Here is a 19,379-nt window from a genome sequence, read left to right on the forward strand (position 1 = left end):
TATAACTCGTGGGAGTTACAACAAATCACTTCCCTCCACGTCAAGAAAACCCCTTCGGACCATATCTTCCCGCGTACTCCAGTGAATTCCTATAGAGTCTCGTCTTTAAAACACAGACATGGGACGGGAAGCGAGCCGCTGGAGGTGTTATGATGACGGTATCATGTACACCCAAATAGGCAGATTTACTGCACCAATCCGAATAACGCAGGGAAGGTAACTTGTATAGATCTAGTGCCATGCTCTTGAAACGCTCATAACGTTCACGATTGTCCATTCGTATTTTCGATAAAATATTCCCCATTGTTTTCTTGTTCTTCATCAACCCTCTTTTCAACCACATTGGACATGGGTAGTTGACAGTGATTTAATGTATGCGCAGCGACTAAAAGAGGCGTGAGAAACTTTCCAAAAGCCGAATACACGAGAATCCCCAGGTCCGCCATAGAGTCCTTGATGATGGGGTCATCTTCAATATCGGCTCTCAACCCCTCTGCGCTATCTAGGTTAACCACACGCCCCACAACTTTGACATACAGGCTGATGGCGTGTGATGATAGAGCTTTTGCCGTCTTTTCACCTTTCTCTTGTAGCTCATGTTGGGTTAAGTCGGTGTAAAGCTTGTCTAGTACTTCGGGTGAGGCTTTGTCGAGAGAGGCCTCGGTGCACTTTTTCGGTAAGAGATGCTTTTGCCCCCTACGTATGGCATCTTTCAAAGCCTGGCGCTTGTCAAAGGGTTTCACACAGATGTGACAAGTCGTGGGAGTGTCGGCCCCATCAAAAATGTCTGCGAGATCTGCAACCATATTTATTAGACAGCGATAGCGGAAGAAGATGAGCATGATCAATACGTATGGCAGTATCACGGCGATACTTATGCACAATTCCATTTTCTTTAGATGGTTGGTGAACAACCACCTAACAAGCATTTTAATTGGAGACGAAACGGTTGCTCTTGGACTGATTATCCTCGGTCCACATTGGCTGCATGTTAGTATAGTGGAGTCTTGCAAGTTGAACTTTCTCACTGGGATATTCACCATTCTGCCTGTATTTAATCGGGATTTTGTGATCAAATTGCCACTAGCCTCGGTTGCTCCAGTTCATCCCACCTTTGAATTGAGCCTGGATATGACCGATAAATGTGCAGATATTGCATCCTAGATATTCCTGAGAAAATATCTGTAAATCACGATTTAGAGCATGGGGAATCCTGGCTTTAATAAGGTTATATTGATACCTAGCGAAATCACAGATGGAGCAATGATGTTTTTCATGTGAGCATTTGTTACGTGCCATTGACGCTTTGCTAATATCGAGGCGTTTAATGCACATTTTTGTTCGTCTGCCGTCCTTTTTTAACTTGAAATTATCGAGTTGCCTTGGTTGTTTACAGTGTGAACATTGTTCAAACTCCATTGTTGTTAATTTCTGTAAAGCACAGGCTGTCGGTTCTTCCGTCTGTCTTGTCAAAGCTGTAGATGCACCTCGTTTTCCTCAACCAATCTGGAAGAGGGTCACATCCGAGTAGGGGCTCCCTCGTAGAGATGAGCTTGACCTGTACATGCTTGAAGACTATCTTACCTTCGTACGCTCGGGGGGTTTCGATGGTTCTGTCAGGTGGTAGGTAGGCCTTGGTCCAGAACTCTGTATCTTTCAGATCGAGCCGCCTCATCTCGCATTCTTCCATAAAGGCTTGGATTTCCGCCATGCTCGATAACGAGCTGGAGCCGGAGCTCTTGATCTTGTGGTAATCGGCTACATCGCCACCACCTCGGTAAATATCGCAGCTGAAACTGTAGACCACCTTGACGCATGTCTACGTGGGGGGTGATTTATCGCATGATAGCATCCGTTAGCGGTTGGTTGAGGTTCTTGTTGAACCGCCAGGTCTTGATGCGATATCCGTCTTCCAACACTTGCGTGTCATTCTCGTCAAATATGTGCTGGATGTCCTCGATTCCCTCCGGGTTCGTGTCTTTCCCCTTCTCCCCTCCGAACATGTGTTTGAGGTCTGCGATTCTCTGATATTCGTCTTCGATTGTGATCCGTTGGACCTCATCGTGGAGCGTTGTCGCTCCCGAGACTTGCTCCTTCGCCTTCTTATAGTAGTAAGTAACGCTATCCCGCAAGCTCCGTACTCTATCAGCAAGGGCGTCGCGAGTTGCTGCTACTGGTGCCGACACGGTGTCGTACAGTTTGCTAATAGCATTCCTGAACCAACTCATCTTTATTATAGGTAGAGTTCAACTTTGAATAGCGCGGTCTTGAGTAGGGGACTTACCCCATACTCGATTGCGTATGCTCTGGTTTTTGTTGATGTCAGCACTATCGCTAACGGCGTGTTCCAGGGTTTATCGGTTTTCAGGGATGTATCGGTGTAATTTTTGGGGTCCCCAACCGAAATACGTTTGTCGACTTAACTCTTCCCTGGCCGCGTTCTTGATCAGGCACTCGATGCAATTTGTGCTAAATCTTGTTCTTTTTTTGTATATTATCCTATACTCAAAGTCAAACATAAGCTCCCAGCAACAGGGGCACAATATGCCATTACCATATTTTTCCCGACGTTTTGCTAGGGCAGCAGCCCGTTGTGTATCAAGGCACTCCATGCAACATTTTGTCAGCTGTCCGTCGTCCTTGAGCCTGAATTTGTCCATGGGTAAAAATTGTCTACATTGTAGGCATTCTTCTTTTTACACCTGGAGGCGGGGGTTTTGAGGGGTGAAGGTGTGAAAGGAGCGAATTCCTACTTTAAATCACCTCACTATACTACTCTTAGAGCTAGGACATCTCCTTTGTAATAGTTAAGTTAGACGATCCTAATATAGTCATAACGAAAAAAGCTTTCTTCCTATAAAAACCATGCATATCAATCCCAGATTAAAAAGCAATACGCTTTCAAAAAATGTATAAAAATTCTGCTCACTCGTTAGCAACATTAAAACAGTTGACACAATGTCCCTAACTCTTTCTGTAACTGAGTGTATATCATTCTACAATAAAAAGACCAAAAAATGGTATGCCACGCCCATCTTAAAAGTTGTATCTCATATTTTATGAACTTCTTGATATACTTCTTGATATATAAGTAATTTTCTTCATTAAAGTTCCTTATTTGTGATTCGTACGTTATAAATAGTTCAAAGCTCTTGCTACAAACAACCATTTATAGACGCGCTACGAAATTTTTGATCTTTTCCTTTTTTGGAGGTTTTTGTGCGTTTTTGGCGTACTGTGAAATGATCTATTTTGGTCCAGAAGTACACGCTAAATAAAATCTAATTTGAATATTGTTAAATAAATACCGCCAAAAAGATATGTTAAAAACAATACATAAAACTAAAATTTTAACGAAAAAAGCTGACGTGAGCGAAAATTATTGCTGACAGTCATCAGTTAAGGCATGACTTTTTACGGTCATATGACAGGCATCAGTCGTTCCAAGTTTTATACCCAAACGTATGACAGGGACTTTATGAGCACTACATTCGCCATCATAAGCCCAGCATATATTCGGTTTATAAACCAAACAATCATTTCTGAGCATAGAGATATTATCTTTTGTTATCTCTATGTTCTGAGGTAGCAAACTAAATCAAAACATTGTCTACTATTTAATCAAAATCGATCCCAGGAAGTTTTGTTTTTTATTCCACATCGGACCCGGGAGGAACATCAAAGAGCATATAGCGCTGATGAGAGACAAAAACACTGGAGACGAGGTTGCTATTTAATGTTATCTTTTTATTTTAAATTTATAAAAAGGCTGACAATTTGCACAACGTAATAAGCAAATAAAGGCAAAAAACTAACACAATCTGTCCCCGCCCCCTATTACTGAGGCGCCCAAGAAAAGCCAGACTGAATAGGCTTAATAATAAACAAAATGTAAACAAGTAAAGTCAATGTTTTTCTGCAAACGAATTCTCGCAAAGATAGACTAAGTTTTTAGCCCTTTAACATCATGAAGACACTTTTCTTACTGGTACTTTGAGTGGCGCCTCGTCCACAGGGTTTTTGCCTTTCTCTCCTATCAAAAAGGCAAAAAACCCTAAAGACGAGGGTGACAAAATGTATGACTCTTATTAAAAAAATGTGTGCTGCATTTGTTCTCAAAACACTTTTATTTTCTACTGTTAAACATATATGTTCTTATACGTATTATACTATATTATTGGATTTCTAGCCGATCAGCGCTTTGGTTTATCGTATAAACTGGTTGAAAATAAAGCTGTAGTATAAATAAATAAATGATAGAGATTCCCAATCATTATTTAATCATTACTCATTTTGCTTTTCCCTTAACACAAACATGAACCTCGTAAACACATCAATGTGGATCGTAACAACAAATAGTATATTTTTGTTCTGATACAGTTTACTGCTGTTGATAGGTCCACGTTCCTTTTGAATTCCGGATTTTAGTTCCGTTAAGGCGAGTTTCCACTAGGCGGTCTAAATCGCGCTGAGCGTAGGCGGCTATTGTGTTAAAACAATAGCCGCTTATTATTCCGCTTCGAATGTTATTTTTTGATTTCCACTTGTTAAAAGCAACAAAAAGAGCGTGTAAACTTTTAAACGACAAAAAATTGTAAGCATGAACGTTTCTACGTGGGGGCTGGGGCTGGGGCTGAAAAAACAATAGCCGCCACGCTCAGCGCGTTCTGGAACGCCTAGTGGAAGTTCGGCTTTATCATTTCAGAGTTCCGCGTTTTACCACATGCCATTTTTAATAAAAACAAACATGGTACGCCATCTGCGAAGAGGTGATGTGGCTGTATTCTCAAGAGTGTTCCTTTTAATTTCTTGAAAATATATTTAGCTAGCTATAACGTGTCTTAGTTAATCTTTTTTTATATAATGGTTAAGCGTAATATTTAATTTCTTAGTATATAATATATATAATATAAATCGAAATTATGACAATCAAATGGAAAGTCAACGCCGCATCCTTTGTTCGAAGTGCATTCCTCATTATTTTTGTTTATGCAACCTCCATCAGTTTAACATTTTACAACAAATGGATGTCTAAGGTTAGTGTAACTATAGCTACATGTACAACTGTAGCTAGCTAACTAGCTAGCTAGCTATATATTCTCGGATCCGTGTAAACGTGCTTGAAATTTTCTGATCATTTTCAACAAAAATGACCGACATGCTTAAATTCAGCACCAAAATTTATGGAAACATGCAAATTTTTTTGTGTTGTTTTAATTTTACTGAATTAAAAAGTATTAAAACGTTCTACTTTTCCCCTTTTTAAATATATAAATATGTTATACATGTGTGTTATAAATTTCGAGTTATTTCGTCGAACAAAACACACAAAACTAAAAAAAACATTATTTTTGGCGAAAGTATACCATCTTTCCAACCTTGTGCCAACACCGCGCTACTAGCTACGGACTTGAAAATTGGTATGGGGGGCCTGGAAACATGGTTCTATTGGCTGGTACCGTGCACCGTTCGTCTCGCAAACTATAAACTACTTAAATTTTAAGTTAAAGTCTTCTTTAGGCGCTAAAAAAGAGGAGAAAAAGTTGCCAAAGTGGTGCACAGCAATTTGATGTAGTGTGATCCCTTTTCTGTTTAATTATATAATTATCTAAACTTCTAAGCAAGTCACAGTGATGGCGTTTAATGTTTTAGTAGGTATGGTTTTTCCCAGCAAAATTACGGCAACCCGGTGTTTTCTTTTGACTTGATTGCTCGACCCGGGAATTCCAATCCGAAACCGGGATTTTTTAAAAATGTTGGAATAAGCGAGACAACAGTGTCTTAGCAATTTTGAAGCTAGCTAAAGTTTGGCAGAGCACGAGGTAAGGGAAAAACAGTAAACTACTTTATTTTGTAGGGATTTTAATATTATTTTTTGCTATAATATCACCCTTGGTTTTAAGAAATTGTTTTATAGCTTGTAAAACTTTAAACGTGGCTAATTGTTATCTTTTTTAATCTTTTTTCTTCTGTTTTGTATTTTTTTGTAAAGAGTAGCTATTTTTTGGTCCTACAGTTTTGCATTTTGCATCGTGTTTTGTAGCTAAATCACTTAATACTTCTTTTTTATATTTAGTTAAGACTTTGGTGGGCTCTTTCAAGATAAAATTGTTGAAATCAAAGATGTTTATGGCTAGCTAGCTAGCTAATCTTGGCTTTATCACAAGATTGGGTGCTATTTTATACAATTTATAAAGAAACACAAAATGATTGCTTTGTATATATTTAATGTATATAATAAATAAACTATTTATGCACAACTTGAGATATTTTCTACTAACATGATAAACTAGAATGTTGAAACTGTCGACTCTGAATGACGTTTTATTAAATGTATGATGTCACATATTTGGCCCGAAAACCCTTAGGACCAAAAGTGACCCTTTGGACAATTTCGGACAGATAAATATTACATCTACATCATCTTTAATGGCCTCAGAATCCAAAGTAATGTTTTTTATTCAGTTAATAAACAAATTTTAAGCATACATTCAGGCTCTAAAGGCTGTTTTTCACATAATTTCTAACATTTGGCCCAAAAATAACCCTTTGGACAATTTCGGACAGACTAATATGTCATCTACATCATCTTTAATGGCCTTAGAATCCAAAGTAATGTTTTTTATTCAGTTAATAAACAAACTTTAAGCATACATTGAGGCTCAAGGCCGTTTTTCACATAGGTCTCACATTTGGCCCAAAAATAACCCTTTGGACAATTTCGGACAGTAATAAAATTAATTAATTTTTATTCCAGATATTTAACCTAACCTGTGGACCATAAAAAACATGTTTCCTTAACTTTATTCTAGAGATATTGTGGAAGACATTCATCTAAATGATAATTTTTAAGTCATTTTTAGACATTTTGGCCTAAATATACCAATTTCGGACAGGTGTCCAAAAATTTTTTTCTTTTAATAATATGGACAATTTATCTGAGATTATTATTCTTTTTACAGAATATAAAAATTTTATTTCGTTCTTGAGATATCTTGTTTTAACTGAGAGGGTAATTCGAATTATTTTTTCGTAACATTTTTGTCCGCTTCGAAACAGCTGTGTATTTCCAGGAGGGGCCATGGCGTAGATGGAGAGTCCTAGAGTATTTAATGCTCATTTTGAGCTACGCAGACCCAATTAGAGCCCGCGCTCACTAGACAACTCCCGGCAACATCCAACGGCCCACACAGTGTGCCATCTTCCCAATTTCCCTCACATGGCTTGGGTTAACCCGGGGCTATGGTAACATTCACTCGCCCATGTTGAATCGCCGTCAAGAGGAATCGAACCCCGGTCTCCCGCACAGAGTACGAGAGCTATAACCACTAATCTACGGCGCCATATAACCACTAATCTACGGCGCCATACATACGCCATAAAAAGTGCGGGCGAGTTCGGCGTTTTAAAAAAATTCAAGTATTCGCCCGAAAAAACCCGCATAGGCTCGAACAATGCTCAAAAAAGAAAAACAAAAACAAAAACAGACACTAATGTGATTCAAAAAAAATATATAAAAATTATAATAAACTTACTAAGTGGTAGCGAAGTTCTTAAAAGAACTGTTTTTGATGGTTTTTGATAAAGTTTACTTTATAAATAACTTATATATAAACTTTATTAACTCCTTTCTCTTCAAGCGCCTTCTTCCCAATATCGTCTGCATGTTTTTTTTTACAAGGAATTGCAATTCAGGAATGTTCCGGGCAAATTGGGAAAGTGCAGGCGGTTTAGGGGGACAATCGCCAATTTTAATCGAAAAGTCACCTGAACTTGCCCGTATATATGCAGGCGTTTGTTGCTTATCGGCACCCTCTTGATAGATGTGCATATTTTACATGGCTAGCCTCACTATTATATATCGAGGGATATACCCTGTCTATTATTTCCAGAAGGGGCCATGGCTTAGGTGGAGAGTCCTAGAGTATTTAATGCTTATTTTGAGCTACTCAGACCCAATTGGGGCCCGCGCTCTACTAGACAACTCCCAGCAACATCGAACGGCCCACACATGGAGCCATCTCCCCAATTTCCCTCCCATGGCTTGGGGTAACCCGGGGCTATGGTAACATTCACTCACCCATGTTGAATTGCTGTACAAAGGAATCAAACCCCGGTCTCCCGCACAGAGTACGAGAACTATAACCACTAATCTACGGCGCCACAATAACCACTAATCTACGGCGCCACAATTTATAATCTTATAATCTTATATAATCTTATATAATCTTACGTTTATAATCTTATTCTATTTATTCTATTTATTTATTGCTCTGGTTTATTTTCTTATTGATAGGCCTGTAATGCGTTTTAAATAAGTTATAAATAAAATAGAGTAAAGTAGCTACTTTAATAATATAATAGATCAATTCAAATAAATCAACAAATTGATATAAATATCAATATTTTTTTATCTACGTGATTTTTTACTTACGTAAAGAATTTACACGTTGCTGTTGCTACTGTGTTAAGAATTTTATTTTATAATAGAAATACAGTTATTGTGATTTCAGGTTTTCTAAAGAAACAAAAACCAAGGAGATAACACTGTGCATTTTACCTTTAGAAGTATCGATTCCCATTGACGGTCAGCACTGTTCATTTTGTGGTTGTTTTTCTTTTGTCCGCTCTTGGACGCAGGCTTCTAGAATTATACTACAAGGAACATCGAATCGTGTTAGGATGGGGAATGTATTTCAGAAAAGTATTTCCAACAGGTTTGTTATTGTTTATGGATATGTAATTTTCTGCTTATTTTGAGAATATCTTGATTAGACTCTAATACTAATAGCAAGGCTAAAGATCTGTAGGATGTTTTTTAATAATTTAGCTGTCTCTGCATCGTTGGATATAGGCTTGTCAAACTGGAGCATCATGTTAAGCACAATCTCTTTGTAAGTCTTTTTACGTTGATTTACATGACCTGACCTCTTAGTGACCTCTTCTCAATAGGAATGAAAGAAGAGAAAATGTTCACATTTCAATGAAAGCCTTTAAAAACATTGTAAGGGATACAACTTTAAATGTATTACAAGAAAAGAATATCTGATAAAGAAAGACAGAAGAAATGAATGACATTGTGATTTGATTTGATGATACAATTTGAATAAAGACCATTAACCTTATTACACACCTAAGAATGAAAATCCAGCCACTTTAATTTACTAACACCAACCAACCAACTTTTCTTTTTATAAGCCCCTCTCCCTACAATTATGTTACCAAAAGTAATGGTAATTTTTCCATAAAATCATTAAAAAATGAGTATATATATACTTTTTTTTATAGATATACCATGGCAAAATCGTCAACTATATTATTTATATTACTTTTTTCCATTCTGTTTGGTCTAGAGAAAATAGTAAGTAAGCAACAAGAATTGTTGTATGCAGTGTTTGTTAGTGTAATTTTGTTGCAGTCTTTTAGTAGAAGACCAGCATTTGAAAGGAACTCCCAACTAGTTTAAAGTCATCCTTGTTAATGTTCACCTGCCTTCGGGTTAAGTATTAAAAATATATGTCATGTAAGAAGTCTGCTACGTGATATGTCACTTAGTGTTTTTTTAGAATTGCTCTCTGGTGATTGTGGTTCTTCTTATTGCGACTGGATTATTTCTATTCACATATGAATCAAAACAATTTAACATGGTTGGATTTATTATGGTATTTAGCTTTTTTTAAAAGTTATTTTCTTTTGACTGTGTTTAAATCTTAAATTAAGAATGTTAAGGCGCTTTATACATTTTAGCATTTATTTTTATACAATATTTGTCAAAAACCATAAAAATTGTGCTTTAAAGGGTGGTTTTTCTGATCATTTAGGTTAAAAATATATGTTTTGAACTTACTTTATTCTTTCTTTAGTATGTACTGCATATTTAATGCATACCAGAAAAGCGGGACCTATGACCTTAGGGGAAGGACCCAGAACCCTAAAGGAAAACTCAGAACTTAGGCCCTTAAAGGAGACTTCTTTAGTTTGAATTTGTTTTTATTGTGTTTTATGATATTCCCTTTTTGTTTTATTTTCACAGGCAATTCTAGCTTCAGTCATGGCTGGTGTAAGATGGACAACTGCTCAATTAGTCATGCAGAAAAAATCTATAGGTTAGGCCAAGGAAAGTTGATTGGCTGTTTTGCGTAGCCGCACGCACGCAGTTTCCCTTAACTGCGTTTGTTAATTTTTTACTCAAAACAGCGCATTTTAGCTATTTTTCATCATTTTCCATTCTATCATTAAGAAAATTGTTTACTGTTTGTCAATCTATCCATGATTAAATTTACCACTATTTTTTATTTCAATCGTTTCTTAAATGTGTGTTCTTATTTTATTTATAGTACGCATTTAACGTTTTAGTATTTTTTAAAGAACGGTTTCCTACTTTTATTAAAAAAAAACAATTCAAAGCTTTGGCGTTGCCCAATGATTATATATGTTTATTTGTGTTTAAAAATATTTTCTTTTACTTTTCAGGTTTAACTAATCCACTGGATGCAATATTTCACATCCAACCCATAATGGCGTTAACAATGGTGGTGCTTGCATTTTCAATGGAGGGTTAGTAGAGCATTTAGCATGCGCAACTTTTACATCTACCAATAAATTTTGCTCAAAATTTATGTCGATATTACTTTTCTTAATTAGGAACAGCTGTGGCAAGTTCAGATTTGTTGTTCCGCGCTCCTTCGTACGATGTTGCGATCTCATCTTTATTCATCGTATTAATTGGAGCTGTACTTGCGTTCTTATTAACTTTGTCAGAATTTCTACTTGTTTGTAATACGTCATCTCTTACTTTATCAATAGCTGGTATTTTTAAGGTAAATATTCCTTCATTTCTTGTGCAGTAATTTTAATTTCTAGTCCTATATAAAAATATATATGACCTTAATATCACAAAATGTGAACGAACTTGACCTCAATACTTTAAAGCCGCTTTTAGTTCGAACGTTGGTTATTATTAAAAAAAGGTGTAGTCCAGAAAAAAAGGTCTAAAATCCAACCCCTCACTAGATATGTGTAGAGTACTGTTTGTGTGGTGTTTTAGAAAAGAATTGTAAAAATGATTTTCTGGATCACTGAATTGTTTAGATACACTCTTCATCACGTCAATATTAGGGTGGAGTTGGGTACATTAAACAAAGAAATCTCGTTGTGATATAAAATTTTGTACAAATGCTTAGTAGTGACAGGCAGCTTTCTCGCCTTGAGTTTTGTACTTGATAGTTTTTGCTCCCTCGCTTGTTCGAATTTAGGGACTTGTACTAAGTTGTAAACAAGCAAATGAGATATTTTTGTTTATCAGGAAGTGTGTACGCTGACAATCGCAACGGAACTTGGGGGTGACAAGTGGACAGTGACAAATTTTATTGGACTTGTCATCTGTATGACAGGTATAAGCGTCCATGTCGTTGGGAACGCACTAAAAGGTTTGTGTGTGTTTTACGTGTATGATAGCTCGAGTATAAAGGGTGTCCACACGACCTTAGAAACCTTTACGTTTGCCTCGATTGTATTGCAGTTTTATTCTTGTCTCTGCGAGCTTAAGAACCACCTTGAAATATTGAAAAATATAACAAAAAACTTTCTAAACAATAATAAATAAAATTAAGCCTTGCAAAAGCTTGTTGGTTTCACAAAAAATTTCACAAAACGCCCTGTAGTAGAAACCTCGCAATTCAAACAAATTCCCTCTCAAATACTCGTTTCCCGAATTGCATGTTTTTTAAGGTTTCAGAACTTTAATGTTTTGAGGGGGTACGGTTATAGTCTTCTTAATTTTTGTTATAATAAGCTTCTGTTCCAAGCAGTACAACTGTTTTAACAGGTTGTTTGTTTGCTGTATGAATCGATTTCACATTTTATCAAGTTGCAGATGAGGATTTCAAAAATGACATTCATTTTGTTTGAAAAAGTTGAGAAATAGCAGCGTTACATCAAACAAAAGTAATTCAGGAAAGGTGTATTAGACGAATTCTGTTCTAACGAATTCTGTTGTACCATTCAGATAATGTGATCTTTTGCAAGCTCAAAATTTCGCGTTCATTATTTTGTGTGCGTGAAGCCAAGCCACCAGAAACAACTATTTGCGATCAGTAACTGTCGTCAATCGATTTAAAATTCATGAATATTGCTTTACGCATTTCCAGTGTCAAGCGTGCAATTCTATCAATTAAATTCAAACAATAAGAAAAAATATTGGTGTTTATTTTTAGAATCAACTAGTAAGCCGGAGAACTCTAATGACGGTGAAAAGTTGGCTATGAAATCGCTACTGCAAGACGACAATTCTGATAGCGATGACGTGTTATTTGAATCTGTTGCCAAACCGAGGCGGTTTCAACATGGAGACTAACAGAACGAGTATTTAGTTAAGAATTTTTCTAAATCTCAAGAAATATTTCTAAAAATTTGTATATTTATTTTGTTTATTTTTGGAAAAATTCTTTTTTGAAGTTGTGTTGCTAACCTTTCGAAGAACGTACAACTTAAATTTAGAAACCTAGCCAGCGATATATGTTTCAAAGCTTATCTCCCACTCGCAAATAAGTTAACCTCAAAAGGCAAAATATTACTATTGACGAAAAGAAACATACGTTTACGTATCGTTAAAAAACAGAAATTCAACCTTAAAAATTGTGTTTTTCCCACTTCGGTCACTTCTCTCCGCCATATTGAAATGTTTTTCGTTCAAACACATTTCGAATTTAATCGGATATTGATGTCATTGCGTTGCACAGGGATGCGCTACTTAAGGGTTGCTATTCCTCCGTTTTTGTTTTCAGCGACTTTTTTTGATGAAGCAACAAATTTAAAGTAAAAAATCTAAATTTCACTATCCTTGTTTGTATATATACAAAAAAAAGTCCCTGTGAGCTTCTATTAAATATCGATCGCCGACTAGCAACGCAAACGATGTCAAAACGCAAATTAGGTAAAAAAATGTATTTTCTTGAATACTAATGTATAAATATGTTGACGTTTTTGTTAGGAGACGAGCTTTAACCACACTGTTGTATCAGTTATTTTAAATATGCAGCTACAGTTGAGTGGCGGATTTCAAATGTCCAAATGTCTACTCTGTCATGCCTAAGGTTTTTTGAATTTTTAGGAAGAACTTCTGGCTTTCATTTTTTCTTAAACGGCTGCCTTACTAAAAACTATTTCCCTCCACCTCAATTTCAAATCGACTTCACCTCCTAAAACCCTCGTCTGGGTTCATATGTGCGCCCCAAGCACGAAAGCGATAAGCAACATATTTTGAATTAAAATTCAGGCTCTTGCAGATTGTTGTTGATTATTTTTTAATAACTGATACCTGGATCCGATGACTCATTTAAACTCCAGTACGTTAAAACAAATGCCACAACGGACACATGCAAAATCATGAAGTGATCGCTAACCAAAAAATTTATAACACAAGTTAACACGTGGAAATACGTCGTACACATTCCACGCATCGCTATTCCGTGCGTCTTTGACCCCCTGCATGCAAAGAAGTTTACTCGAACGGTGGTTATAATTTTGCTTATAGATGTGATTTTAATGACGTTTTCGATTAAAAAAAAAAATACTTGGTATAGCATAGACAGACTGACAGACAGACAGTGAGTATTATTATATAGATCAAGTGTAGATGTAATATATTTGTTCATAAAAAAACGTGTACTTCCTCGCTCAAACTTGTTTAACGCAGAATCTAATGAAGGTATCAAATCTGTCAAATTTCAAGAATTACAATTTAAAAAATACCATGAAAGTTAAAGAAACTAGATGTTTAAAGGAGGAAAATATCAGGTTATTCTAGTCAAAAATATGTCAGGAGAATAAGGCTTTAATATTACGTGAAAACCCTGAATGAAAAATATGGAATATACATGACTGAGAAAAAAAATTACCTTTCTAATGCGAACTGGAAATGGTAAGTTTGATAAAGTAAAAATTCTTAGCAGAAATGACCAACCTCGTTCTCAGTGATTTTCTCTTAAGCAAATCTGTCTGAAATTAAAAATTTTTGGAAATAACCCTGTGAAAGAGTTTAAGAAATGACTAACCTGCTCCTTTAGCGCTACCTATATTTTGAATGATGCATGATTGAGCGGTAGATTGGTGGAACGGTGTGTGTATCAAAACAAAGGTGCAAATACAGTGCAAGTTGTCAATAAGACCGACATACAATCGAAAGTTTTGTGTATTTAGCAATCACAAGCCTTTCTTAATTTGTCCAAAATGTATTTTTTGCGAGCCAGTAAATTTAATAAGAATATTTTCAGTGGGTTTAGAAAAATTTACCTTACGCAAGGCTTTTAATTTTTATGTTAGCTAAATTTTAATAAAAACAAATTTAACCCAGATTTAGATTTAAAATTTAGAAAATGTCAGTTTAATAAAAGAAGACGAATATAAACAACAAAAACATTTCGCAACAAAACTCTGTACGACAAACTTCAAGCCAGTGTGACTTTTAATAGAAGTATGCCAGTTTCTATACCAGGTAACAAAGCTTCTCTTTAAACAAGCGGATATGAAAAAAGTGCGTCATATTTGCGGGTACATCGAAAGTTTACTTTTGTTGGCGGACAGTTCTGTGAAGACGTCCCAAATGAGTAAAGAAGGAAAATTATGTGACAGTGGGATATTAGCGAAAATATACACTATCGCTAAAATAAAATTGCACAAATTTTAATAAAACTTTTAAATTTCTATGCTAATGTGAACTTTACCGTGTTTTGGCCGCCATTATCAATGTAAACCAAGTACGCTAAGTGCAACTTAACATACCACGCATAACTGAACAACAAGCCTGGATCTGTACGTTGCGAGATTTGTTATAAAACACCCAGCTTTGTCGCTAATCTATCTTTTGTTGTACCGAAAAAACCTAATCCTGTGAGAGCTGTTACCATACTATATAGTTGTTACGGTCACGTGACTCGTCATCACAAAAACAAAAATGTCGATATGTAGTTTTGTTTTTACCGAAGAAAATAAATAAAAACATTACAAATATGCATATTCAATAAAAACAACTGAAGCAAAATTTTATATTTCATTTTTTTTTTACTAAGAAAACAGACTGAGTCAAATTTTTGAGACTGAGCGACTTTCTGAGAGATTCGTGAGCAATTATTGAAAAATAGCTCAGGTTTACATGGTAAGTATATTAACAAAGCAAAAGCAAGGCTGTTAAGATCAACATAGACAAACTTTCTAAAATAACCAAGCAAAAACGAAGCTATAAAGAAAAACAGTGTCAACACGAGCATAACTCGAAAGTTCATCAAAAAACCACATTCTTTATTTACAAACATAAACGTATAACAATCTTAATCATCAGCACGATCAACACAGCTTACAATAACAAGAGCTTTACAAAAGCACAAGTTGCACGAGTGTTGTGACGTACTAGTGGCGCAGTGCGCAGTACTGTCAAAGTTAGTACGGCACTAGTTTAGCTCACAAGAAGAATTGATATATTATATTTCACCTATATTATAAATTATAAGCTTAAATATTGGAATGGTTGTGTTAAAATGTCGTATAAAACAGAAGAACATGTTTCACCTCCTCAAGATTTGTTGAGATTCAGTAGTTGTACAGAAGTCGGAACATTTTCTGGATGTTCATTGGAAATCACGTGTTATTTACTTCCTGTCCCCTGGGACTTTCTGCAACTAAAATTGTTTTAATTTTCGTTGTTAGTTGATCGAGTTCGTCTTCGTCGAATAAAGTCGGCGAGCCGTGTATACTTCCATCGTCAACGTGAACAATTGCTTTTCCTGGCGTAGCGGTCGGTGAAGAAACTTGACGATTAAGCGTTTGCGGTGCAACACTGTCATCCTCATCTCTTAGCGTACTGTCTAAAATGACAATTTCAGGCGGAGGGTGAGTGTCTTGTCTACTTTGAGCGACATCTCTTGACACATCATCAGATGACGAGACATCACTCAACGTGTCATTCTGTCTATCGTCCAGTTCTAAATCCGGCATGAACACAGCTGCATGTGATGCTTCATTGTTTTCCGTGGAAGCATCCATGGCTGTGGCGCCTAAAGTTTCACTTGTACTCTCTTCTCTATTGTCTTGTATATTATTTGTACTCTGGCTAGCACTCGATGTAGTGTGTTCGTTAGGTATTTGATCTGGATGTTCTGGACAACAACGATTTCTTTGAAACCAATCATCAATACATCTAAACAAAGTTAAAAAACAAATCGAACCAAAATGAAAACATTATCTAAAAGCTGTTTTGATATTCTTCCGCATGGTAAAACATTTTAGATTTGTGATAGAACAAACAAATGTTTGGAATGAACACTCTTCCTTATACTGGCCGTCCTATTCCTAAAAAGACGGCTCACGAACGTTGGCGTAAAAGGGTTTCCAGCCAAAATTATAAATCGCACTCAGACATTTTAGCTTATTTTAGTTACTTTCTTTAAAGGAAAATGTTAGGAAACTGGTGCAAATTTTAGAACAAATCTACCTCAGTTGACTATTTTCTTACACGACACTGCTATTTTGCGGTGGTAAAACTCATTAAAAAAATTTAAAACATTAAGAGAATTTGTATAGGTATTTTTTTTATACAAAATGCCAAAAATATGGAAGAACTCTTTTGTTATTTTTTAGAACTGTATATACTACTTGTGAAAAAATGTTATATGCATGGAGGACGATAATATATAAAAACATTCCAGATGGATAACATTATCATCAAATTTTATTGCCATGTTTTTATTGTTTTTAAACAAACTTTTGTGACATTTTCCAGCCCATCTAACCCTGTCAACTGAATGTAAAAGTATTATCGGCCTGGTTAACCGGGACAGCTCACCTCATATAAAAAAAATCCCTTTAATCGATAGATTATTGTGAAAGTGAAAGCATACGAAAACTTAATGAAGTTTCATGAAATAACTTTGATTTAAAGTGTTTTTTAATTAAATACATACTTACTTTTTATGATAAATACACAAACATGGAAGGCGAGCTATGTATTCACCTATGCAAGAAGAGAAATGTTAAATATTGTGAAACTTTATCAAAATACCTTAATTTTTTGTTGACGAACCCATAACTTAGGATCTGCATGTCGATTTACAATTACATTTTGTCAGTAAACATATAGGGCCTGTACAAGCTTGTACACAACATTTTATTGCAAAACAAGTTGCGGATCCGGAGTTATTGGGTCATTAGAAAAAATTTAGGAGGCGTGGGAGGAGAAAACGGGTGTCGTTTTGGCAAAAAACATTTATGTTAATCAATTCACCTTTATAATATCTATGCATTGATAAAGTTTAAATATACATCCTTTAACAATTCTAAAATTACTGATGACAGAAAATGTTAAAATTTGCTATCCCTTAAATATGACATCATAATTTATGCAACATATTAAATCTCAAATTCTTCAAATGTGAATCTCTTGAGAACGAAAAGAGCTTTTTACAAATTTTAAAAAGACTTGTTAACCAACTTTTTAAGCTCTATAATAAAAGTTCAACATCATTTTATACCCCAGGTTCCCTTTAAAATAATTGCCAGAAGGGGATGTTTTTTTGCAACACACAAATAGTGCGGCATTTTAACATTTTACCTGCACACATGTCGTCGAAACATATAATGCATTCTCCTGCATCTGCTTTTAAAACATCCTCTAAAAAATACAATTTTATTTCAATTAATTATAAACTAAAAAACAAATTTTATTAAAAGTTTAAAAACAACTACAAAAAATACCGTTGTACGACACTCGTGGTTTAGACAAACACGTGATCAGATGGGATTCAATTTCATCTGAACCAATTCTTTTGTTGCACACTGGGCACTTAATATCTGCAAAAAAAAAAAGAAATTGCCTAATACGATGTGTTGGTGCAGCGCATGCACATTCTACAAATCTTATTAACACTGAGTGATTGTGATTTTAGATTCTTAATTCTATCAATTCTAGATAATGATAACCTAAGAAAATTGCTGTGAGTATCAACGTGAATTCTCATGGATTTTTTTCAAAAGAATAAAGGTTAATATATGGACTTAATAAAATTACCTGCTAGCATTGCTGAGAACAGATGTGAAGGCAATGAGTGTGCTTCAATCAATAAATTATCTCTATCTCTTCTTCTTCTTCTACTACGAATAACTCCTCTCTCGGGTGGTGTTGAAGAAATTTGAGCATTGTTACTAGGTCCCCCAAATAAACTACTAAATCTTGAAGAATTGCTTGTGGTTTGATCAAGTGATACTGAATGACGCTGTTGATTTGTTTGAGAGGAGGATTGACGTGGTGTGCTGCTTTGTGTGGACTGACGACCACCCATTACAAAATCAGGGCTGTTGGTGGGGGACCTACTTTGAGTACTGCAAAACAACCCCAGAATGCTGTTTGTATTATAATAGATAGATGAACCAATTATTTAATGACATTTACATCCACAAAATCATCTTTGGTCAGTCAAAAAAGGTTGTGCCAGTGTATTTAACAATTCTCTATCTAGGTTTTATCTATCCATAATACAAAAAAATAATTAAACCCCAACTGCATAATGAAGATAAATACATATAAATATATAGATGTAAAAGAAATTACTTGTATTAGATAGTACTTGAAATATAGATCAAAAAATAAATAAATGATATTCACAGAAACAGGTAAAAAATCATTCAATTCAAATTTTTAATTGTTAAATGAATTAAGACATACTTATAACTCCCAGTATGCATGCTGTTTCATGGAGCATACTACAAAATTTATTATATACAGGTTTAAAAATTGTAATAATTGATTAAAGAACTCACAAGCTACCTTTGGAAACGTAAGGAAAAATTTACAGTTAATCCTTCAACTGTTGTCACTGATTTAGTTTAAAAAAATAACATTGTATCTACTTTTCTTAGATTTATATCTGTAAATTTCATATGTAAATGAACAATTCTTTGTATAGGTGAGTTTCCATGTGATGTGAATATTTTGATTTTGCATTAAGAACAATGGATGTGCAGATGCATATGCAGGAGCAGAAAATAAAATAAACAACAGACTGCAATGGGTGAAGAAATCCAAGTGAGAAAATCTGCACTAAATTGGTGTAAAAATATTGCATTTGTAGTGCCACGCCCTGGAACAAAACCAAATTGCATCTTATCTATATCAATTCTTTCTCTAAATAATAATCAATCACTCTTTCAATAAGTTTCATTACTTGATCAACCAACTTCAAACCTCTATAGTTACCTCTGTCTAATGCATCACCTAATGCGTTACCCTTGAAACAATTCACTATTACACTCGACTGCCATTCACTTGGAATAGCACCATCCTTTATAATCTGACTAGCAAGACTTGTAATAATCTCAACTCCAATATATCC

At 35.3% G+C, this 19,379-nt stretch overlaps 2 protein-coding genes and 1 long non-coding RNA gene across 4 annotated transcripts; 2 read left to right on the forward strand and 1 right to left on the reverse strand.

Annotated features, from left to right (window-relative positions):
• The first annotated feature begins 4,746 nt into the window (after nt 1-4,746).
• LOC130614819 (solute carrier family 35 member C2-like) lies at nt 4,747-12,455 on the forward strand. Of its 2 annotated transcripts, XM_057436275.1 has the most exons (10): nt 4,753-5,036; nt 8,567-8,717; nt 8,831-8,894; nt 9,289-9,361; nt 9,567-9,662; nt 10,034-10,106; nt 10,474-10,557; nt 10,645-10,820; nt 11,306-11,429; nt 12,216-12,455. In XM_057436275.1, the coding sequence occupies exons 1-10, from the start codon at nt 4,923-4,925 to the stop codon at nt 12,353-12,355; spliced, it is 1,095 nt and encodes a 364-aa protein (XP_057292258.1). In that variant the 5' UTR covers nt 4,753-4,922; the 3' UTR covers nt 12,356-12,455. The 2 variants fall into 2 exon arrangements, with proteins under 2 accessions (XP_057292259.1, XP_057292258.1); XM_057436276.1 differs by lacking the exon at nt 11,306-11,429 and having other exon boundaries at nt 4,747-5,036.
• On the forward strand, nt 5,045-7,301 carry LOC130614831 (uncharacterized). Its single transcript, XR_008975975.1, has 2 exons — nt 5,045-5,822; nt 6,077-7,301. It is a non-coding gene; the product is annotated as an uncharacterized LOC130614831 (long non-coding RNA).
• Nucleotides 12,456-14,498: 2,043 nt separating the features above from the next.
• LOC130614822 (uncharacterized) lies at nt 14,499-18,543 on the reverse strand. Its single transcript, XM_057436280.1, has 5 exons — nt 18,059-18,543; nt 17,746-17,841; nt 17,603-17,662; nt 16,960-17,005; nt 14,499-16,192 (listed from the first exon to the last, which is right to left on the reverse strand). The coding sequence occupies exons 1-5, from the start codon at nt 18,327-18,329 to the stop codon at nt 15,634-15,636; spliced, it is 1,032 nt and encodes a 343-aa protein (XP_057292263.1). The 5' UTR covers nt 18,330-18,543; the 3' UTR covers nt 14,499-15,633.
• Between the last annotated feature and the right edge of the window lie 836 nt (nt 18,544-19,379).

This window comes from Hydractinia symbiolongicarpus, chromosome 11 (assembly GCF_029227915.1).
Source record: "Hydractinia symbiolongicarpus strain clone_291-10 chromosome 11, HSymV2.1, whole genome shotgun sequence".
Classification (NCBI taxonomy): Eukaryota; Metazoa; Cnidaria; class Hydrozoa; order Anthoathecata; family Hydractiniidae; genus Hydractinia; species Hydractinia symbiolongicarpus.

Coding starts and splice junctions, on each gene's coding strand:
- LOC130614819 (XM_057436275.1), top strand. CDS start 4,923: ATGACAATCAAATGGAAAGTCAACGCCGCATCCTTTGTTCGAAGTGCA. Junction 5,037..8,566: donor ACAACAAATGGATGTCTAAG/GTTAGTGTAACT, acceptor TTTTACCTTTAG/AAGTATCGATTCCCATTGAC. Junction 9,663..10,033: donor ACATGGTTGGATTTATTATG/GTATTTAGCTTT, acceptor TTATTTTCACAG/GCAATTCTAGCTTCAGTCAT.
- LOC130614822 (XM_057436280.1), bottom strand. CDS start 18,329: ATGGGTGGTCGTCAGTCCACACAAAGCAGCACACCACGTCAATCCTCC. Junction 17,842..18,058: donor GTTCTCAGCAATGCTAGCAG/GTAATTTTATTA, acceptor TTTTTTTTGCAG/ATATTAAGTGCCCAGTGTGC. Junction 16,193..16,959: donor TTGTGTATTTATCATAAAAA/GTAAGTATGTAT, acceptor AACTTTGTTTAG/ATGTATTGATGATTGGTTTC.